We start from the raw sequence: 24,478 nt of genomic DNA on the forward strand, positions 1-24,478 counted from the left end.
AAGTAAATTGCAGGGAATCAAATTTGGGAGGTTAAGGGCAGGCCGTGAGGGCTGAGGTTGTAGTTGAAGAATTGGCCATTTAATCTACAGACAAAATGGAACCATGCCATTTCTTGATGTGGAAAGTGGCTAATTGAATGTGTGATGGAAGATCCAAGCTGTTTACAGCTGTTATTTTTACACGTTTTTAGACTATGCAGAGAGAACAAAAAGTCCTTTTGTTCAAAAGCAAAGTATTTTTGAAAGAATAGGTAACTCAGTAACTTGGTTTCTTGCCCTTTTTTTGATTCTTAAGATCTTTTAATTCATGTTTCTTATTCTTGCACAACATTCTTGTCTTATTTAGAAAGGATACCTGTGTAGTAACTTTTTGCTTTGCTTTGCTTTGTTGTTGTTTGGGTTTTTTTAGTCCTTGCATGTCTGACAGAAATATTCTTTTTTCCTTCAAACACAATGGGTAGTTTGGACTAGGCATAGAATCCACAGTTCACATCTGCTTATTAGTTCTGTGAAGTTAATCCCTTTTCCCTTTAAGAGTTGTAGAGAACATATTTTCATTCCTATGTATATAACTTGATTTTAAGTACATGTGTTCATGAAAGATTTCACCTTATTGAAATAGGGAAGCTTTGTGTAGTTTTCTTTTTTTTCCCTCAATTAAAATTTTGACTTATTCAAGTACCCAAAAACATTCTACAGTGGAACTGTTATTATACACTGCTTCTGCTGTGCTGTGGCCTACACACACACAACCACACTGTTTGCAGAGGACTTGAAATGCCACTGATAGTTTAAAAAAACTGTACACCTGGTGGAGAAGTGAGGAGGACAGTTTAATGCTTCATTTGGATCCAGAGGTGCATCACATTAAACGACAGCTCCCATCAGCAAACACGTGTTTCATGATGATATCCAAGAAGAAATGGTTGGTAGTAGACCATTCAGAAACGCTTCCCTTAAAAAGTTTCAGATCACAACCCTTGCAGAAAACACTGATGCCCAACACACTGATTCTTGGTCCAGGAAACATGGGTCTTCCCGGTTCCACATGGCCAGGGTCCCACTACAATCCCATTTGTGTGCTGTAACTGTGAGGCTCCTTTGGACCAACCAGAGCAGGTGGGTTCTGTACACCATCATTCATCGTGGATGGCAGTGTAAAAAATGATCCAAATGACCATGACCAAGGCAACAGATGTCATAAACCCTTCTTTTGTGAGCTCCCATGTGCCACCATATTCTTCCTCCTCTATCTGTAGGTGGTTGCTGCATTAGAGGTCCAGGACTCCTGCTATTCCCAGGAATAGCAGAATCCTGCTATTCCCAGGAAACCTCACAATGGTAACACTCCCCAAATGACACCTAGGACTACAGGAATGATCTGTTGGAACCAGCAGATTGCATCTAAAAATTCATCCTTGTCCTCCCAGGCTGCATTGCTCTGCAGCACCTTGCTCCAGACAGAGACTTTGGGGGTCCTGTTGGTCAGCTGCTGCTGAGGCGGCTCCTTTTTTTTTTTTAAGTTCTGTGTAATTCTTGTTAAATTTTCTGAAACTATCCTGTGTATTCTTAAATTTGTAGTATAAGGTCTTTCCTTAGATTAGTAATGGGTTTTTCTCTGTTACTTCATTTTTTTTTAAATGTTTCCTTCATCTCTACTGTCCTCTCTAGAAAGTAGGAAAGTAATGCTATATAGAATGTGTATATTTACAGCAAAATAAATTAATTTTCTTGGGTGATAAAATATTCTTGTTAGGGGTGCCTAGATGGCTCAGTGGGTTAAGCCTCTGCCTTCGGCTCAGGTCATGATCTCAGGGTCCTGGGATTGAGGCCCACATTGGGCTCTCTTCTCATCAGGGAGCCTGCTTCCTCCTCTCTCTGTCTGCCTCTCTGCCTCCTTGTGATTTCTCTCTCTCTGTGTCAAATAAATAAATAAAATTAAAAAAATATATTCTTGTCAAAAATACTTATTTTGATACATGAGAATCATGAAATTTTAGCATCTACTTTAACACTTGTTTCTAAATGAAGATGTTGAACTGTTAGGTTAAATGACTAGTTACAACTCACTTATCTAGTTCATAATAGAAAACATCTTGATTTTCTATCCTTTGCTCTTTCTGTATATCATCCTGCTTTTCTTTCACTGGCTGTTAAGCTGAGAAGTTATAAATAGAAAAACTGTGTTAACTGACAGTTGATCTGGGTGCTAGTCTTCCTTTTTTATATTATTCTAATGGTTTCTATTAAATGTTTAGAAATGTGACCAAAAAGTATATAGAAAAAATAATTTATGACTATATATATATGGGAACTTAAATATATGTCTCTTTTGGCAAACATAAATTCATAAATTCATAAACTCATAAAAACAACTACTCAGTTATCGTACTATAAATATTGGCATAATTTTGTATACTTTTAAAAATATGACTTTTCCTGTTAGGACATCTGCTAAATCACTGAATCACTATCTTTCTTTCATGTGACTACCAAATTTTTTTAAAAATATATTCAGATTATGAACATTTAGGTATGCAAACATTTATTTGGAGACCTACTGTATGCCAAGTAGTAGTGTGTGTCTCTAAATGAAATGTCTCTAAATGAACCCAGGACAGTTCTAGGTTGGGGAGCCTGGATGGCTCAGTCAGTTGAGCATCTGACTGCTGGTTTTGACTCAGGTCGTCATCTCAGGGTTGTGGGATCAAACCCCACATCAGGCTCCGTGCTCAGCAGGGAATCTGCTTGAGAGTCTTTCTTTTCCTCACCTTCTGCTCCTCCTGCCCACCTAGTTCCTGCCCTCTCTCAAATAAAATCTTAAAAAAAAAAAAAGGAAAAATTCTGGGCAATGAACAGTGATCTGTGGACAAACTTGCCTGCATTAGAGCATGTTTTCTCTTCCCTTCCTCATGATGAAAGAGGATCCCCTTCTTCTATTGAGCCCCAACTATTGTTCAGTTCACATCGCTTTTGACATTCTCAGAGATGGGTCCGCCCTGGTGCCATTATTGATACCCCCTCAAATATTTGACTTTTTCCTTTTAGTGGTTGTTTCCTATCAGTGCTAAAACAGCCTTAAATCTCCTGCATGTTAGCTGAAATCTTCTTTCTACCCCATGTCCCTATATGACTGCCACCTCGTTTTCTCCACTATACTACTACTATCTCTACCTCCTATAGTGATCTGCCTTCCACCCTCACCTTTGCATTGAAACTACACTTTCTGGTGTTCTCCACGTTTTCAGTGACTTCATTTTTGCTGCTTTTTCATCATTATCTCACCTGCCCTCTTTGAAACAACTGATATTCTTGGGCAACGCCTTCTTAAAAATCCTTTCCTTGGTTTCAGTGACAACAGGATCTCCTTTGCTTCTCCCTTTACCCTTTGGTTTCCGTTGCCTGCCCCTTTCTCCTCCCATACCTTACATATCAGTGTTCCTTAGAGTTCTAAACTCTGCCCTCTTACCTTCCTACTCTACCCACTCTCCCCGAATGGCCTTATCCATACCCATGATCTCAATAACCATTAACATGCCAAGGACTTAACATTTGTACTTTCAGCTGTGTGCTCTTTTTGAATTCTAGGTCTATATATCTGTCTACCTACTGGACATTTCTGATGAGGGACTCTCAGGCTCCTCAACCTCAAAATGTCCAAACTCTGGATCATTTCCTTCACAAACACTACCAGCAGAATGAATGAATGAATGAATGAAAATCCCCTGTGTTCAGTTTTTTGCGCTGAATGATAGTACTGTCCACCCAGTTACACAAGTCAAAAATGCCTCTAGAGTGCAAGAGATTCATGAATGCTTAGTGTTGTAACTAAAAGTCCCAGTTTTACAGATCTATTTTATCATTGGAGTCTTAAAATGTATATTTTTTTGGCTTCAGTTCCCAAAGGTTCATTTTCTCATGAACCTATATCACTTAGAAAATGGAAACCTCCTTTGATTGTTGAAGAAAATTCCCTACTTATAAATTTAATCATTATTTCTCTCTGGTGGACAAATGTAGGTAGACTTAGAACTACTTATATTCTTAATAATAGCAACTTCTAACATTTATTATTGAGATCCACTGTAAGCCAGACACTGTTCCAAACACTGTGTGTAATAATTTACTTAGTTTCCAAAAACTGCCTTGAGGTGTAGGTGCTATTACCACCCCTGTTTCGTGGAGGAGGGGACAGAAGTGCAGAGAGGTTAGGGAATGTGCCCAGTATGACAGCTGACAAGTAGAAGAGGCAGGATTTGAACCCAAGCAGACTGCTCTGGATATAAGCCCTAACCTCCATGCAATAATATTGTCTGGCAAAACAGCTTGCATTCCTCACAGCAGTTTTTGATCCCTGTTTCTAAAAAGTTTAAAATACTTGAAATTACCAAGGCATGGCATAATTTTAAATATATGTGTAGAGTATACATATGCATGTTATTCTTAGAATATTAAAAATGCAGTTTGCTGGTATAGTAACTAAGTTATAAAAAAATGGATCCATAATTTTTACTTTATATTAATTTTAAAGACTTTTTAGACTTTTTTTTAATCTTGGAGGATAAACATTGGTCATAGCAACATTAATCTTCTTTTAAGTCCTTTGCTTATGTATTTTACAATCAGCAACTTTATCGTTTATCTTAGAAATACTTGACTTTCCACAGTATCAACACAAATCCTATTCTTTTGCTTTGTTTCTTGAAAGTGGTTAAGCAACCATATAAAACTCATAGGAAATTAATGACTCATATAACGGAAAACATTACTAAATGTGACTTTTGTCTCAGTTGCCAAGTAGTCTGAGTTTGTTTCCATGGTAACACTTCAGTATAACAAACTGTCACGAACTAGCTTTGCCACTTTTTTTTGTTTGTTTTGTAGTTTGGACAGCTTTCTGGCAGCTGTGTGTATGTGCATGTATATTTGCGTGCATGTGTACACATTAAATATTATCACAAAAATATCTGAGTAATTGCCTTGGGCATGCAAAACTTTTCTTTTTTAGAGAAATTGTTTATATTCCAGGGCTATTACTCTCATGACATAAAATCAAAAAGATCCCCTAAATTATCATCTTTTTCTACTTGAATTCCTTTTAAGAAAGGACAGCTATTTTTAAGCTTGTAATTTTTTAAAAGTTGTTTCAAATATTGGTTCATTTGAAGTATATGTAATCATAGGAGCATCTGCCAGAGACAAGGCAGAGAAAATAGGAAAGTAGGACTGCATCCTGGGATATGAGGCCTGAATGGAATGAGGGAGGAAGCCAATTTGGCCAGTTCTTGGCAACCCCTCCCCTGGGTGGCAGTACCCAAGGATACAGAATGGCAGACATTGAGGCATTCACGGGAACCAAGGCAGACATGACACCAGGCTTTCAACTGAACCTGAGTTGGGGAATGATTCTTAGAGCAGGTCATTTAATTCTTAATTCTTAAGAATAATATTTAATTCTTAATTAAATGACCTGCTCTAAGAATTACTTAAGAATTAAGTAAGAATTAAATGGGTGAAGGTAGAGAGTTGAAAGGGAGAGTAGATGGCATACAGAGGAAAGAAAACCTCATGAACATACAAATGGGCATACAAATGAGAAATAGTGTGAAGTACATGGGGAATGACAAGCAGTATGAGACAGACAGGGTCAAGAGACTAACCTAGTCATAGCAATGTTAAGTAGGTTGGAGCTAATCTTCCAAGATATGGGGAAGTGGTGAATTATTTTATTATTATTTTTTTTAATTTTTTTACTTACTGTAGAGAGAGAGGGAGAGAGACTCTCAGGCAGACTATGCACTGAGCACAGAGTTGGACGCAGGGCTCAGTCCCACAATCCTGAGATCAGGACCTGAACTGAAACCAAGAGTCAGACACTTAACCGACTGAGCCACTCAGAACCCCCCTTCAGTGAAGAAGGATTTTAAACAGAGGAATGACATGAAATTTGTTTCTTCAAAGGAGCTCTCTGGTAGCAATGAGAAAGGTTGATTTGAGTGAGGACCATTTAGGAGGCTGTTGCCATATTTCAAGGAAGAGCTATTGAAGGACTGAATGAGGGTAGCGGTGCTAGACACAGAAAAGGGGTTGATTTAGGAATAATTGTGAAATAACATAGGCAGGAGTCAGTAGTTGGGACTGTTTATTTGTGACTGATGCATAATATTTATTTATTCAGTCAACAACTATTTATCTACTGTTTACTGTGGTTGGTAGTGTATTGTCCAGAGTGTTTTGCTTGGCTGTTATTTTTGCCTTCACCATTTCTGAGTTTGTCCTTCAGTAAGGATTCTTTGTTGTATGATATCATGAGTTAATTAATGACCATGTACACTTTTCATAGCCTTAGTTCACCCCAACCTGATCTCTTGGCTCATTACTTTCTTACTTTCACATAAGAACCTGCTCCTGAGTCTTAGCATATATGTCAGTCTACTCCTTAGGAGACAGTATTCATGTGTCTGGATAGTGTCTTAATTCCTAGCAAGTGGATCTGAGCTTATTTGTGGCTTCGTTGGGTGGGGCTATACAGGTCATGAAAAATATGTACAATATATACAAAAATGTGCACAAAACATTTCATCCATAATATTTTATTTTTTAGCTTTATTGAAGTCTAATTAACAAATTAATTATATATGCTTAAGGTGTACAACTTGATGGGATGCCTGGTTGGCTCAGTCAGTTGGGCATCCAGCTCTTGATTTCAGCTCAGGTCATGATCTTAGGGTCCTGGGAGCAAGCCCCGTGTTGGGCTTTGCACTCAGTGGGGATCCTGCTTGGGATTTGCCCTCTCTCCCTCTACCCCTCCTCCTAGTCATGTGTGCACTCTCACTCTCTTGCATTCTTTCTCTTAAATAAATAAATAAATAAATAAATGTATTATTTTTAATAAAATAATTAAATATTTAAATATTTATTGTTTTTATATTTATAAATATTTATATTTATTTATATTTATATAAATATAAATGTGTATATTACTATAAACAATATCTATATTTAATAAATAAATATTTATAAATATGTATAATAAAATTAAAATTTATTGTTTTATACTTTTTTTTCAATTTATTTATTTTCAGAAAAACAGTATTCATTATTTTTTCACCACACCAAGTGTTCCATGCAATACGTGCACTCTATAGTACCCACCACCTGGTACCCCAACCTCCCACCCCCCCCCACCACTTTCAACCCCTCGGATTGCTTTTCAGAGTCCATAGTCTTTCGTGGTTCACCTCCTCTTCCAATTTCCCTCAACTCCCTTCTCCTCTCCATCTCCCCTTGTCTTCCATGCTATTTGTTATGCTCCACAAATAAGTGAAACCATATGATAATTGACTCTCTCTGCTTGACTTATTTCACTCAGCATAATCTCTTCCAGTCCGTGTTGCTACAAAAGTTGGGTATTCATCCTTTCTGAGGGAGGCATAATACTCCATAGTGTATATGGACCACATCTTCCTTATCTATTCATCCCTTGAAGGGCATCTTGGTTCTTTCCACAGTTTAGTGACTGTGGCCATTGCTGCTATAAACATTGGGGTACAGATGGCCCTTCTTTTCACTATATCTGTATGTTTGGGTTAAATACCCAGGAGTGTAATTGCAAGGTCATAGGGAAGCTCTATTTTTAATTTCTTGAGGAAGCTCCACACTGTTCTCCAAAGAGGCTGCACCAACTTGCATTCCCACCAGCAGTGTAAGAAGGTTCCCCTTTCTCCACATCCCCCAACACATAATGTTTCCTGTCTTGCTAATTTTGGCCATTATAAGTGGTGTAAGGTGCTATCTCAATGTGGTTTTAATTTGAATCTCCCTGATGGCTAGTGATGATGAACATTTTTTCATGTGTCTGATAGCCATTTGTATGTCTTCATTGGAGAAGTGTCTGTTCATATCTTCTGCCCATTTTTTGATATAAATATTTTAGAACAGGTAACTTGAGATGTTTAGATTTATGTATACATTCTAAAATGATGACCACAATCAAGCTAATTAACATATCCATCACCTCACATAGTTACCTGTTTTTTCTGGTAAGAACACTTAAGATCTGCTCTTTTAGCAAATTAGCAATATGCAATACAGCATTGTTAACTATGGTCACCATGAGGTATTTTAGATCTCTAGAACTTACTCATTTTGCCTAACTGAATTCTGTACCCTTTGGCCAAGATCTTCCCTATTTCTCCACTTTCTAACTCCTGGCTACCACCATCCTAGTCATTGAGTTCCACTATTTTAGATTCCAAATGAAGTCAGGCAATATTTGTCTTGCTGTGTTTGACTTCTTCACTTAGCATAATGTCCTCCACCCTTACCCATGTTACCACATTTACTTCTTTTTTGTGGCCGAATAACACTCCTCTGTATGTGTGCGCACACACGCACGCATGTGTGTGTGGCATACCTTCTTTAGTCATCCCTTGACAGACATTTAGGTTGTGTCCCTATCTCAGCTATTATGAACAATGTTGCAGTGAACATGGCAGCACAAGTATCTCTTCAAGATGTCAGTTTCGGGCGCCTGGGTGGCTCAGTGGGTTAAGCCGCTGCCTTCGGCTCAGGTCATGATCTCAGGGTCCTGGGATTGAGGCCCACATCGGGCTCTCTGCTCAGCAGGGAGCCTGCTTCCTCCTCTCTCTCTCTGCCTGCCTCTCTGCCTGCTTGTGATCTCTCTCTGTCAAATAAATAAATAAAATCTTAAAAAAAAAAAAAAAAAAGAAAAGAAAAAAAAAGATGTCAGTTTCATTTCCTTTGATATGTATCCAGAAACAGGATTGCTGGATCATAAGGTAATTCTATTTTTAATTTTTAAGGAACTGCCATACTGTTTTTCATAATGGCTATAAACCGTTTTCCATTTCCATCAGCCATGTAGGAGAGTTCTTTTTTCCCCCACATTACTCTTTTTTCTTTTTTAAGATTTTATTTATTTATTTATTAAGATTTTATTTATTTATTTTTGAGAGAGAGACAGAGCAAGTGGGGGAGAGGGGCTGAGGGAGAAGCAGACAACCCACTGAGCAGGGAGCCCAACACAGGGCTTGATCTCAGAACCCTGAGATCATGACCTGAGCCGAAGGTACAACTCAACCAACTGAGCCAGCCGTGTGCCCTTTTTTCCACATTCTAACCACACTTAATTTTGTCTTTTTGATAAAAGCCACTCTAATAGATGTGAGGTCATATCTCATTCTTGTTTTGATTTGCATTTCCCTATTGATTAGTGATTACTATCATATATCTTTTGGACTTGTATCTTCAGTTGAGTCTATTCAGGTCTTTTGTCCATTTTTAAAATTGTGTTGTATGGAGGTTTTTTTGTTTGTTTTTGCCATTGAGTTGTTTGAATTTCTTATATATTTGAAACATTAACCTCTTGTCAGATACCCGGTTGGAAAATATTTTCTCCCATTCCATAAGTTGCCTTTTCATTCTGTTGATCATTGCCTTTGCTCTGCAGACTTTTCAGTTTAATGCAGTCCCATTTACCTAGTTTTGCTTTTGTTGCCTGTGCTTTTTGGTGTTATACCCAAAAAATCATTGCCCAGACCAATGTCAAGAAGCTTTTTCTCTATATTTTCCTAATAGTTTTACTGTTTTAGGTCTCATGTTTAAGTTTTTATTTTATTTTTTTTCCCCAATTTATTTATTTTCAGAAAAACAGTATTCATTATTTTTTCACCACACCCAGTGCTCCATGCAAGCTGTGCCCTCTATAATACCCACCACCTGGTACCCCAACCTCCCACCCCCCCGCCACTTCAAACCCCTCAGACTGTTTAAGTTTTTAAATCCATTTTGTATTGATTTCTGTATGTAGTATAAGGGTCCAATTTCATTCTTCTATTGTGAATAACCAGTCTTTCCTGCACCACTGTCTTTCTTCCATTGTGTTTTCTTGGCATTGTTGTCAAAGATCAGTTGAGTGTGAGTTAGTGGAATTTTCCTGGGCTCTCTATTCTGTTCCACTGGTCTATATTTCTGGGGGTTCCCCCCCAATACCAAATTTTTTTAGTTGCTGTGACTTTGTAATACATTTTGAAATTAGAAAGTGTGAGGCCTCCATCCTTGTTCTTCCTCAAGACTGAGTTGGGGTCTTTTGTGATTACACAGGAATTTTGGGGTTATTTTTTTCTAATTCTGTAAAGAATCCCATTGGGATTTTGATATGGATTTCGTTGAATCTGTATGTCACTTTGGGTAGTATGGACCATTCAACAGTTAATTCTTCCAATCTTAGGCTGTCTTCCCATTTATTTATATATTCATTACTTTCTTTCATCAATGTTGTATAATTTTCAGTGTACAGGTCTTTCACCTCTTCGGTTAAATTTATTTCTAGGTATTCTTTTTGTTGCTGTTGTGAATGGGATTGTATCCTTAATTTCTTTTCAGGTATTTCATTGTTTATGTATAGAAACACCACAGATTTTTTCTTTTTATTTTGCTTTTGGGAGGGGTCTTTAGTGTTCTCTATAGAATCATATCGTCTGCAAATAGAGCTAATGTTACTTCTTTCTTTCTGATTTGTTTGCTTTTACTTCTTTTCTTGACTAATTGCTCTAGCTAGGATTTCTAGTACTATATTGAATAGAAATGGAGAGAGGGCATCCTTGTATTGCACTAGATCTTAGATGAAGAGCTTTCAGGCTTTCCTTACTGATTATGATGTTAGCTGTGGGCTTTTCATATATAGTTTTTACTGTATTGAGATTAGTTGCTCTTTATACCAGTTTTGTTGGAAGTCTTTATCATGAGTGGGTGCTGCAGAAAAAGCGTGCTAAATTTCATCTATTCAGGTGATCGTGTGGTTTTCTTTTTTTAATATTTTACTTATTTGACAGAGAGAAGGAGAAGCAGGGGGAGCATCAGGCAGAGGGAGAAGCAGACTCCCCTATTTTTTGGAAGAGCTTAAGAAGGATTGGTGAAAACTGTCCTGTGAGTGTTTGGTAACATTCACCCAAGAACTACCTGGTCGTGGGCTTTTTGTGGTGGTGGTCGTTCAGAAGTTTTTGATTATTGATTCAGTCTCCTTATTTGTTATCGCTCTGTTCAAGTTTTCAGTTTCTTCTTGGTTCAGTTTAGTAAGTTGTATGTTTCTAGGAATTTGTTGATTTCTTCTAGATTATCTAGTTTGTTAGCATAGAACTGTTAATAATAGTCCCTTCTGTTTTTTTTGGGTTTTTTTGTTTTGTTTTGTTTTTTTTCTGAAGCATCTGTTTTAATGTCTCTTTTTTCATTCCTGATTGTCTTCTCTCTTTTTTTCTTTTTTTTTTTTCTTTTTTTTTCTTTTTCCAATTTATTTATTTTCAGAAAAACAGTATTCATTATTTTTTCACCACACCCAGTGCTCCATGCAAGATGTGCCCTCTATAATACCCACCACCTGGTACCCCAACCTCCCACCCCCCCGCCACTTCAAACCCCTCAGATTGTTTTTCAGAGTCCATAGTCTCTCATGGTTCATCTCCCCTTCCAATTTACCCAAAAGCACATACCCTCCCCAATGTCCATAACCCTACCCCCCTTCTCCCAACCCCCCTCCCCCCAGCAACCCACAGTTTGTTTCGTGAGATTAAGAGTCACTTATGGTTTGTCTCCCTCCCTATCCCATCTTGTTTCATGGATTCTTCTCCTACCCACTTAAGCCCCTATGTTACATCACCACTCCCTCATATCAGGGAGATCATATGATAGTTGTCTTTCTCCGCTTGACTTATTTCGCTAAGCATGATACGCTCTAGTTCCATCCATGTTGTCGCAAATGGCAAGATTTCGTTTCTTTTGATGGCTGCATAGTATTCCATTGTGTATATATACCACATCTTCTTGATCCATTCATCTGTTGATGGACATCTAGGTTCTTTCTTCTCTCTTTTTTTCTTAGGCTAGCTATGAGTTCCTTGATTTTGTTTATTTCTTTTTCAGAAAATCAACTCTTGGGGCACCTGGGTGGCTCAGTTGGTTAAGCAAGTGCTTTCAGCATAGGTCATGGTCCTAGGGTCCTGGGATCAAGCCCCACATTGAGCCCCCTGCTCAGTAGGAAGCCTGCTTCACCCTCTCTCACTCCCCTTGCTTGTGTTCCCTCTCTTGTTGTCTCTTTCTCTCTCTGTCAAATAAATAAATAAAATCTTAAATAAAAAGTCAACTCTTATTTTTTTTCTATTTTTTAATTTGACTTATGTCTGCGATAATCTTTATTATTTTCTTCTTTCTAACTTTGGGCTTAGCTTGTTCTTTTTCTAGCTTTGAGGTATAAAGTAACATTGCTTATTGAAGTTCTTTCTTTTTCTAAAATTTTATGCTTGAGAGAGAGATAACTTGCAAGAGCACAAGTTGCGGGGTAGGGAAGCAGAGGGAGAGGTAAAAACAGACTCCTTTCTGAGCAGGGAGTCCAGTGGGGTTCAATTCCAGGACCCTAAGATCATTACCTAAGCAGGCTACCTGCTGAGCAAGCAAGGAGCCCAAAGTAGGGCTTCATCCCAGGACTCTGGTATCGTGACCTGGGCTAACAGAGCCACCCAAGTGCACGGATCATGTGATCATGTGTTTTTCATCTTTCTTTTACTGTGGTCTATCACACTGATTTGCATAGGATGATTCTTGTAATGTGTTATGAAATTTAGTTTACCAGTATTTTATTAAAAGTTTTGCATCTGTGTTCATCAGGGATATTAGCCTTTAATTTCCTTTTTTTGTGGTATTTTTGGCTTTGGTATTAGAGTTATGCTGGCCTCATAAAATAAATTTCAAAGTACTTTCTTCTATCTTTTGGAAGAGTTTAAGAAGGACCTTTTATACTGCATAATAGCAATTTACACACCATTATTACAATATTACATTATTCTATATTTGTTTAAATATTTACTTTACCGGAGATATTTATACTTTGATATGCTTTCATTATGGGAACAGAGGGTTATGAAAGTATATTTTTATTCCTTTAAGATTGCATGGAGCACTGGGTGTGGTGAAAAAATAATGAATACTGTTTTTCTGAAAATAAATAAATTGAAAAAATTTAAAAAAAGATTTAATGTCACATCTTTTTTTTTAAGATTTTATTTATTTATTTGACAGACAGAGATCACAAGTAGGCAGAGAGGGAGGCAGAGAGAGAGGACGGGAAGCAGGCTCCCTGCTGAGCAGAGAGCCTGACACGGGGCTCGATCCCAGGACCCTGGGATCATGATCCGAGCCGAAGGCAGAGGCTGTAACCCACCCAGGTGCCCTTAATGTCACATTTTTTATGAAAACACATTCTTCATCTCTGTTCTATGCTATAATTTCAGTTATCTGCTCTCATTTATGATGCTGTGCTAAGTTTTTAATCTATTCCCAAGCCCACCAGACTTAATGTGGCCTTCCTCTACTCTCTAGCCAAACTAGATCAGTATTTCTGTAAACATGCCTTTCCTGTTTGTTTTAAAGATTTTTATTTATTTTAGAGAGAGACAGAGAATGTACACAAGTTGGAGGGGTGCAAAGAGGGAAAGGGAGAGAAGCAGACTCCCTGCTAAGCATGGAGCCCAATTCAGGGCTCCATCTCATGACCTTGAGATCATGACCCAAGTTGAAACCAAGAGTCAGACGCTTAACCAACCAACCAACGCTTAGCCACCCAGATGCCCCAATCACTAAAGGTTCCTAATGAAAAAAAAAATGTCTAAAGTTATCACATTGAAATCTACAATAAAATACATGCCCTCCTCTCCTCTTTGTGTGTCTATTTATATGTGTATAAGTAAACATGCATGTGCATACCACATATAAAAACATACTTGATTATGGTTTTTAAATGACTTTTCACTTTGTAATTCCTGTTCTTGGATTTCTGTATGTTGATAGACAAATCCATAAAACTGGACTGATTGGTCCCAGTACAAATTCATTTTATTCACTGAGGCAGCTACCAGTTGCCTATCACGTTCACCACATCAGTTATTCCTAACTGTCCTCAGCCTTTATCTAAATTTTCAACTCACTCATTGTCTCCTGTCATTCAATAGAAATAATGTCACCTTTTCCTTTCCTAAGAAAATAAAAAATTATTCAACCTGGGATCTCTTGCCTTTCCCTTTTGGTTTCTCCAGTTTTTTCTCTATTTTTACCCTTTGCCTTACTTTTCTAACTGTGTTGGAGGAATAATTGTCCTTCCGTTTGACAGCCAAGCCCTCTACACTTACAGAAAACAGTAGCAGGAACAGCAGGTACAAAAGCCTAGAAACTTGAAAGAGCAGAGTTTGTGGGGAAAATACAAACTTTTCTTTGTGGACAAGTAAGCTTTTGAGTTAAAGGGTCCTGGTTTAATGCTAGTGCTGGGACTTACTGCCTGAATGACCTTGAGTTAACTTTTCTCCTTGGGCTTCATCTTTCTTATCTAGAAAGTGGATGCCAGCTACCTCCTAGGGTTGCTGTGAGATTAAATACCATGGGGTAAGCAGACAGCAAGTGGTAGCTGCTGTAGCTGTTATGCCTGAAACAGGAGTAAAACTATAGCAGTAGTTCATTTCAGAATAAGTATTTGTTTCCATTTCTGTCTCTGATACTAACTGTAAACTACAAGCCGTATAAGGTTAGGAACACTATTGTTCTCGGCTTCATATCTCAGACACCTAGCACATAATCAGCACACCAGAAATATGTATGTATTATGTGCTAAATGAATGAGTAGTGAAGCTTCAATTTATATAGATGTAAATTGATAAGTAATTTCACTTTTTTAAAAAATTTAAGCTTCTGTGGATAATGAAAACCTTCTAGAGATTTTCATATCACATTGTTAGAAGTTTGTTTTCTTCATGTTTCCAAATACTAGCTTTTAGTCTGTCACTTTTGCATTCTAGACCTGAGTGAAAGAGTGCGTGTGTTTTTTTTTAACCCGTCTTGAATAGTAATTAATTGTTTCTGTCCCCTCTCCCCATTCAGGGAAGTGGTACAAGCAAACTGTGTTCACTGGAGGAAGAAGTTCTCGTTTATGTGCAAAATGAGTGCAAGCGCCGCGACTGGCATCCTGGATCCTTGTATCTACAGAGTATCTGTGAGGAAGGTATAAAAATAGCCAATTACGTCTCCCCTTTCAGAAACCATAATTAGTTCCATAGTCACTGACTCACTTTATTTAGCTCTACTTCATCGTTAAAACTGTTACATGTAATTCCACTTCACACTTGCAGCAATGATATAAATTACTGTGACAAATAGGATTTAAGAAAACCTGAAGTCATAAAGTATTACTCAAGAAACTTATCTCACTATGAATACACAGTGAAGTATTGATCTGTTTGTATTATTTGGGGGGTTTCTATCTATCTTTATCCTGCCATTCATCAAATTTCTCATTGTTAGGCATTATTTGAGGAACTTTACATATATTATGTCTAAAAACAACCATGAAAATGGGTGTTATTTTTGTAATTTCGGGAAAACTCAAGTTCAGAAAGGTCATCATTTGCCCAAGTTCACATAGCTAGGAAATGGCAAAATGGGACTCAAACAAAAATCTTTCTAATTCCAAGGCCCTGTTTTGTTTTTTATATCATTTCCTTTCCACTTTAGGTTGAAGCATGTTCCTAGTAACCTACAAAGATGGTAATCTCAGGTGGATCAACTTAATATATATAGAAATATGTGATCCTACTTTTCTGGGGGTGAAAAAGAGGGAATCTATTTGTAACCACTACAGGTGAATGAAACTATTGGCTTTAAAATGTAACCTTTCTAACCTTAGAAGATTTTATTTATTTATTTAAGAGAGATAACACAAGCAGCGAAGGCAGGAGGCAGAGGGAGAGGGAGAAGAAGACTCCCCACTGAGCAGGGAGCCCAATGATGTGGGGCTCAATCCCAGGACCCCAGGATCATGACCTGAGGCAAAGGCAGACACTTAACTGACTAAACCACCCAGGTGCCGCTACATTTTATATACATTTTTTAAATTACCAATATAATACATATACATGTTCAAAAATAAAGGGAAGAACTTAGAATGAAAAGCAGGAGCCCCTTGCCTTGTTCTTTTCCTTTCCAGTCTTACGTCCTTCTTTATCAGATAAAAAGTTGTATTTTTAATTTACTTTCTCTACTTTTTGAGTGAATTGATAGCACTGTGTTGTGTGTAGCTATATTTTGTTATATTGCTTAATCTACTCAGTTAAGATGTAAATACGTATATACATTTTATAGGTTTTAAGACTTTAATGAAAATAGACCTGTAAAGCAGTCTAAATTGGAGTAGCAATAACTGCATCAAGGGGACCCCTGGGTGGCTCAGTCAGTTAAGTGTCTGCCTTCAGCTCAGGTCATGGTCCTGGAATCAAGTCTCATATGGGGCTCCTTGCTCAGTGGGGAGCCTACTTCTCCCTCTAACTGCCTCTGCCCCTGCTTGTGCTCTCTCTCCCTCTCTGACAAATAAATAAATGTTTAAAATCTTTTAAAAAATAATAATAATAATTGCATCAAGGATTCCCTAAAGGAAGGATAATGCAGTGAAAGTGTGTATGTCATCATAATGACCTAGGTTTGAGTCCCAGATATGCTGCTTATTAACTGGGAGTCCTTAGGCAGTTCTCTGACTTCCTCAAAATCAGTTTCTTCATTTAACCTAAGAGTATAATAATTGCTTTCTCTAAAAGTTATGAGGATTAACTGAGATAGAAATAAAGCATCCTACCTTCTCTTTTTGCGTTAATTGCTGCTGCAACTCATATTGAAAACTTTACTGAATGGAGTTCTCATAATTTTTGAAAGATGACCAGTCAGTCTTTTGAATTTTAATAAAAAGAAAGCATATAACCAGTTTAAAGTGTAACTGCTAATTAAAGACACTCAGTCTACTACAAAAAAACAAACAACTAATTATTTTGTAATTTAAGGTAGGTGAAACAAACCAGTTCCTCAGATTGTGATGGTTTGGTGTATTTGTTAGGGCACATACAATAAGCTGCTGAAGTAGATACCCAAATATACAATGATGTAAACAGGACAGAAGTTTATGTCTTTCTTGGGTAATAGCCAAGGGATCCTGGGGTGGTAGAGCAGCTCTGCCATCTTCACCATATGGTGCCCATCTTTAGATCCACGGGAATTACTCCAGTGTTGCTATCTTTCAACCAATGAGAAAATAGAAAAGGCCACATGACAATAAAAGTAAGAACCCATAAAGAAAAATTAGTAAACTCATCTATATGAACATTTTATGCATTGCAAGAAAAAGTTTTATATAGCAGAAAGTTTTATAAGCAAGTTTTATAAAAACTATAAAAAGTTTTATAAAAACTATAAAAAGTTGTATAAGCAAAGCTATAAATTAAGGGAAAACATCTGCAAACCATGTCAGAGGACTAATTTCCCTGGGAGGGAAAGAGCTGCTTCAAATAAGAAGAAAAGATCAATAACCCTTTAGAAAAATAGGCAAGGATGAAATATGTATTTCACAAAGTGGAAAATATAAATAGCTTTCAAACCTACAAAAAAAATTACTCAGTCTCACTCATGTATGTTAAAACTACAAATAAGGCACCATTTTTCACCTATAAATTTAACAAAGATCAAAAAGTTCGATAAGGCACTCTGTTGCCTAGGACATGGGGAAGCAGTCCATCACCTGTCAACAAATATGTGAGCTCCTAAAAGTGTCAGATACTATTCTAGGCACTGAAAGGACAGTGGTGAACTGGAATGAGTTTCTGCCCTCAAGGACTCTGTTGTCTGGTTGGAGCTGGGGAAAAGAGTGGTAGGAAAGACAGAGTAAGCATGTAACCAAATCAAATTGTTTTCAGATGGTCATTAAGTGTTGTATGTAAAATACAATGAGATTATAGAGAATAACTCAGGGAGAGGAAGTCATTTTAGAAAATTAGGGGAGACTTCTCTGAAAGGTAACACTTGAAGAGGAGGCACCCATGTAAAGATCTAGGGACCATTCTTAAAGGAGTAGGACCTTGTATTAACTAATACAGTCAAGGTTCTCCAGAGAAACAGAATCAATAGAGTGGAGAGGTAGCTATATAGATATAGATTTATTATAAGGAATTGGTGTACACAGGCCAAGAACTCCCACCATCTGCCATCTGCAAGCTGGAGATGGCTGATGGTGTAATTCCAGTCTCAGTCCAAGGCTAAAAACCAGGAAACTAATGGTGTAACTTCAAGTCAAAGCCTGAGTTTTAATTAGGGGTGCTGATGGTGTAAGTCCTAGTCTTAAAGTGGGAGAAAACTGATGTCCTAATTCAAACAGTCAGGTAAAGAGAGTGAATTTAACCTTCCTCAGCCTGTTTCTTCTATTCAGACCCTCAGCAGATTGGATGATGCCCACCCACACTGAGGAAAGCAATCTGCTTTCCTCTTTCCTTGACTGATTAAAATGTTAATCTTATCCAGAAACACCCTTACAGACATAGCCAGAAATAGTGTTTAAGCATATATCTAGGCACCCCATGGCCCAGCAAGTTGGCACATGAAAGTAACTATTCCATACCTGAAAGTAAAAAGGCCCTGTATTAGTTTTCTAGAGCTGCTTTATCAAAGTACCCCAAACTGGGTAACTTAAAACAGCACAGAGGTATTGTCTTCTAGTTCTGGAGGTCAAAAGTGAAAATCAAGGTGTCAGCAGGGCCATGCTGTAAAGGCTCCAGAAACTGTTCCATCCCTTTCTCCTAACTTCTGGTAGTTCAGGCATTCCTTGGCTTCTAGATGCTGTACTCCAGTTACTTAGATGCCTTCTCCTTTTGTGTCTTCACATCGTTTTCCCCGTTTTCCCGCTGTGTGTGTCTGTGACTATGTTCAAAATCTCCTTTTCTTCTTTTTTTTAAAATAAGGGCACCAGTCACGTTGGATTAAGACCATATTCTAACTGGATTACCTATGTATATCCAAATAAGATCACATCCAAGGTACTGAGGATTAGGACTTCAACATATCTTGGTGGGGGGTGGAGTGGGAGGAGAAATGCACAATGCAATCCATAACAGGCCCCAAGATTATAATAAACCTGGGGATTTATGTTTCTGAAATTAATGTACCAGCTTATTAAAGAGCACCCGTCCCTCTGAAAACAGCCCAGAAAAGTTAGACACAATATTAAAAATGCTGCTTGAAGGCATCTGAAGCTGCCAAGGCAGAAAGGACTTAAGAAGATTAGAATCATAGACAAGGGAAGGATAAAGAGATGAGCGTGACATTTGGTGTTGCTTTTCCCCCTCAAAGCATTTGCTAAGTTGCAAGCAATGGTTAAGAAGCTGAGCTGAAAGCAATGGCTGAGGAGAAGCTAGCTGAGATCCCAGCAATTTTACAAGACTACAGGGACAAAAACTGGAGTCCAGTACCCATCAGCAGGAAGGGCCTTTGTAAATACCCCAAACTTTTCATTGGGACTCCCTAAGAGTTTCAACCTAGGAGTGTAGTGGATGTAGGTCAGCCTATACAAAGATTGAAACTTAGCTTCTAATCTGCTTAATCCCTGCTTATATGAAGGTGATCTTCCCCTTTCAGAACTTGCCAGAAGCAAGTATGTATCTTCTCTGAAGGAAAATAACATTATTCGGAGCCTTAAATTAAGTTATCATGCACAAAAATTACCAAACATCCAAAAGACATGACTGCATGACCAAAAATCAAAAGGAAAATAGATAATGAAAACAGACTCATGGAAGATACAGGTTTTAGGAAGATCAGAGACAAACATTTACAGTAACTATAATGAGTGAACAATAGGGGGAATTTTATTGGAGAACTATAAACTATAAAAAAAAAAAAACTGAATTTCGAGGAGGAGTCAAGATGGCGGAGAAGTAGCAGGCTGAGACTACCTCAGCTAGCAGGAGATCAGCTAGAGAGCTTATCTAAAGATTGCAAACACCTGCAAATCCATCGGCAGATCGAAGAGAAGAAGAACAGCAATTCTAGAAACAGAAAAACAACCACTTTCTGAAAGGTAGGACTGGCGGAGAAGTGAATCCAAAGCGACGGGAAGAGAGACCCCGGGGGGGAGGGGCCGGCTCCCGGCAAGCGGCGGAGCAACGGAGCACAAAATCAGGACTTTTAAAAGTCTGTTCCGCTGAGGGACATCGCTCCGGAGGCTAAACCGGGGCGAAGCCCACACGGGGTTGGCGTGACCTCAGGTCCCGCGGGGTCACAGAAGGATCGGGGGTGTCTGAGTGTCGCAGAGCTTGCGGATATTGGAACGGGAAAGCCGGCTGCAGAGACAGAGCCGACAGTAAGCTCGCAGCTCGGAGTTGCCTTGAACCGGTCGCAAGCTTGGTGAGCTCGGAGCGCGGCCGGAGGTTAGGCAGACGCGAGTTACCAGGAGCAGTTCGCTGAGGGCGCACAGGGGAGCGGGGCCCTGGGCTCTCGGCTCCTCCGGGCCGGAGACCAGGAGGCCGCCATTTGTATTCCCGTCCTCCGGAACTCTACGGAAAGCGCTCAGGGAACAAAAGCTCCTGAAAGCAAAGCCGAGCAGATCACTCAGCCCCGGCCCCTGGTAAGGGCGGTGTAATTCCGCCTGGGGCAAAGACACTTGAGAATCACTACACCAGGCCCCCCCCCAGAAGATCAACAAGAAATCCAGGCAAGACCAAGTTCACCTACCAAGGAGTGCAGTTTCAATACCAAGGAGAGAGCAGCAGAATTCCAGAGGAGGAGAAAACAAACCACGGAACTCATGGCTTTCTGCCGGTGATTTTTTAGTCTTGCAGTTAATTTATTTTTTTTTCTTTTTCATTTTTTTTCTCTTCTTCTGCTAAAATTTTTTATAATTTTACCCTTTTCTTTTTTAACGTTTTTTAACTAGATTATCTAATATATATATATTTTGCTTTTTTATACTTTTCTTTATTCATTTTCTTTTTTTTTAATTCTTTTTTTTCTTTCTTTCTTTTTGAACCTCTTTTTATCCCCAAATCAGAAGAGATCCTAATCTCTTCAATCTTTTTTTTTCTTAACTCTTTTTTAAATTCTTGATTGAATTTTTAATTCAATCTCTTTTTTTTAATTCTTTTTTTTTTTTCTTTCTTTCTTTTTGAACCTCTTTTTATCCCCAAATCAGAAGAGATCCCAAACAGAAGAGATTGGGAGATCCCAATCAGAAGAGATTGGGAGATCCCAATCAAAGGAGATCCCAATCAGAGGAGATCCCTCACCCAATCCTGAGGGGCGAAAAATCCCCCCACATGATTTGGGATCTCTTCTGATTTGGTTAAAGCATATTTTCCTGGGATTGTTGCCACCCTTTTAGTATTTTACTTGCTCCTTCATATACTCTTAGCTGGACAAAATGACAAGGCGGAAAAATTCACAACAAAAAAAAGAACAAGAGGCAGTACCGAAGGCTAGGGACCTAATCAATACAGACATTGGTAATATGTCAGATCTAGAGTTCAAAATGACAATTCTCAAGGTTATAGCCGGGCTTGAAAAAGGCATGGAAGATATTAGAGAAACCCTCTCCAGAGATATAAAAGCACTTTCTGGAGAAATAAAAGAACTAAAATCTAACCAAGTTGAAATCAAAAAGGCTATTAATGAAGTTCAATCAAAAATGGAGGCTCTCACTGCTAGGATAAATGAGGCAGAAGAAAGAATTAGCGATATAGAAGACCAAATGACAGAGAATAAAGAAGCTGAGCAAAAGAGGGACAAACAGCTACTGGACCATGAGGGGAGAATTCGAGAGATAAGTGACACCATAAGACGAAACAACATTAGAATAATTGGGATTCCAGAAGAAGAAGAAAGAGAGAGGGGAGCAGAAGGTATACTGGAGAGAATTATTGGGGAGAATTTCCCCAATATGGCAAAGGGAACGAGCATCAAAATTCAGGAGGTTCAGAGAACGCCCCTCAAAATCAATAAGAATAGGCCCACACCCCGTCACCTAATAGTAAAACTTACAAGCCTTAGTGACAAAGAGAAAATCTTGAAAGCAGCCCGGGAAAAGAAGTCTGTAACATACAATGGTAAAAGTATTAGATTGGCAGCTGACTTATCCACAGAGACCTGGCAGGCCAGAAAGAGCTGGCATGACATTTTCAGAGCACTAAACGAGAAAAACATGCAGCCAAGAATACTATATCCAGCTAGGCTATCATTGAAAATAAAGGAGAGATTAAAAGCTTCAAGGACAAACAAAAACTGAAAGAATTTGCAAACACCAAACCAGCTCTACAGGAAATACTGAAAGGGGTCCTCTAAGCAAAGAGAGAGCCTACAAGTGGTAGATCAGAAAGGAACAGAGACAATATACAGTAACAGTCACCTTACAGGCAATACAATGGCACTAAAATCATATCTCTCAATAGTTACCCTGAATGTTAATGGGCTAAATGCCCCAATCAAAAGACACAGGGTATCAGAATGGATAAAAAAACAAAACCCATCTATATGTTGCCTCCAAGAAACTCATTTTAAACCCGAAGACACCTCCAGACTTAAAGTGAGGGGGTGGAAAAGAATTTACCATGCTAATGGACATCAGAAAAAAGCAGGAGTGGCAATCCTTATATCAGATCAATTAGATTTTAAGCCAAAGACTATAATAAGAGATGAGGAAGGACACTATATCATACTCAAAGGGTCTGTCCAACAAGAAGATCTAACAATTTTAAATATCTATGCCCCCAACGTGGGCGCAGCCAACTATATAAACCAATTAATAACAAAATCAAAGAAACACATCAACAATAATACAATAATAGTAGGGGACTTTAACACTCCCCTCACTGAAATGGACAGATCATCCAAGCAAAAGATCAACAGGGAAATAAAGGCCTTAAATGATACACTGGATGAGATGGACATCACAGATATATTCAGAACATTTCATCCCAAAGCAACAGAATACACATTCTTCTCTAGTGCACATGGAACATTCTCCAGAATAGATCACATCCTCGGTCCTAAATCAGGACTCAACCGGTATCAAAAGATTGGGATCATTCCCTGCATATTTTCAGACCACAATGCTCTGAAGCTAGAACTCAACCACAAGAGGAAGTTTGGAAGGAACCCAAATACATGGAGACTAAACAGCATCCTTCTAAAGAATGAATGGGTCAACCGGGAAATTAAAGAAGAATTGGAAAAAAATCATGGAAACAAATGATAATGAAAATACAACGGTTCAAAATCTGTGGGACACAACAAAGGCAGTCCTGACAGGAAAATATATAGCGGTACAAGCTTTTCTCAAGAAACAAGAAAGGTCTCAGGTACACAATCTAACCCTACACCTAAAGAGGCTGGAGAAAGAACAAGAAAGAAACCCTAAGCCCAGCAGGAGAAGAGAAATCATAAAGATCAGAGCAGAAATCAATGAAATAGAAACCAAAAAAACAATAGAACAAATCAACCAAACTAGGAGCTGGTTCTTTGAAAGAATTAATAAAATTGATAAACCCTTGGCCAGACTTATCAAAAAGAAAAGAGAAAGGACCCAAATAAATAAAATCATGAATGAAAGAGGAGAGATCACAACTAACACCAAAGAAATACAAACTATTATAAGAACATACTATGAGCAACTCTACGCCAACAAATTTGACAATCTGGAAGAAATGGATGCATTCCTAGAAACATATAAACTACCAAAATTGAACCAGGAAGAAATAGAAAGCCTGAACAGACCCATAACCAGTAAGGAGATTGAAACAGTCATTAAAAATCTCCAAACAAACAAAAGCCCAGGGCCACATGGATTCCCGGGGGAATTCTACCAAACATTTAAAGAAGAACTAATTCCTATTCTCCTGAAACTGTTCCAAAAAATAGAAATGGAAGGAAAACTCCCAAACTCATTTTATGAGGCCAGCATCACCTTGATCCCAAAACCAGACAAGGATCCCATCAAAAAAGAGAATTACAGAGACCAATATCCTTGATGAACACAGGTGCGAAAATTCTCACCAAAATACTAGCCAATAGGATTCAACAGTACATTAAAAGGATTATTCACCACGACCAAGTGGGATTTATCCCAGGGCTGCAAGGTTGGTTCAACATCCGCAAATCAGTCAATGTGATACAACACATCAATAAAAGAAAGAACAAGAACCATATGATACTCTCAATAGATGCTGAAAAAGCATTTGACAAAGTACAGCATCCCTTCCTGATCAAAACCCTTCAAAGTGTAGGGATAGAGGGCACATACCTCAATATCATCAAAGCCATCTATGAAAAACCCACTGCAAATATCATTCTCAATGGAGAAAAACTGAAAGCTTTTCCACTAAGGTCAGGAACATGGCAGGGATGTCCATTATCACCACTGCTATTCAACATAGTACTAGAAGTCCTAGCCTCAGCAATCAGACAACAAAAGGAAATTAAAGGCATCCAAATCGGCAAAGAAGAAGTCAAATTATCACTCTTCGCGGATGATATGATACTCTATGTGGAAAACCCAAAAGACTCCACTCCAAAACTGCTAGAACTTATACAGGAATTCAGTAAAGTGTCAGGATATAAGATC

The 24,478-nt window shown here is 38.3% G+C and overlaps 1 protein-coding gene across 1 annotated transcript in view; it reads left to right on the top strand.

Moving 5' to 3' along the window:
• Positions 1 to 24,478, top strand: part of FAM102B (family with sequence similarity 102 member B) — a 102,132-nt gene that overhangs the window by 35,688 nt on the left and 41,966 nt on the right. Inside the window, exon 2 of the mRNA XM_044238802.1 lies at positions 14,941 to 15,061. Within this exon, the coding sequence (XP_044094737.1) occupies positions 14,941 to 15,061 (121 nt within the window). The remainder of the gene's footprint in view (positions 1 to 14,940; positions 15,062 to 24,478) is intronic.

Source organism: Neovison vison, chromosome 2, assembly GCF_020171115.1.
Source record: "Neovison vison isolate M4711 chromosome 2, ASM_NN_V1, whole genome shotgun sequence".
In the NCBI taxonomy this organism is placed as follows: Eukaryota; Metazoa; Chordata; class Mammalia; order Carnivora; family Mustelidae; genus Neogale; species Neogale vison.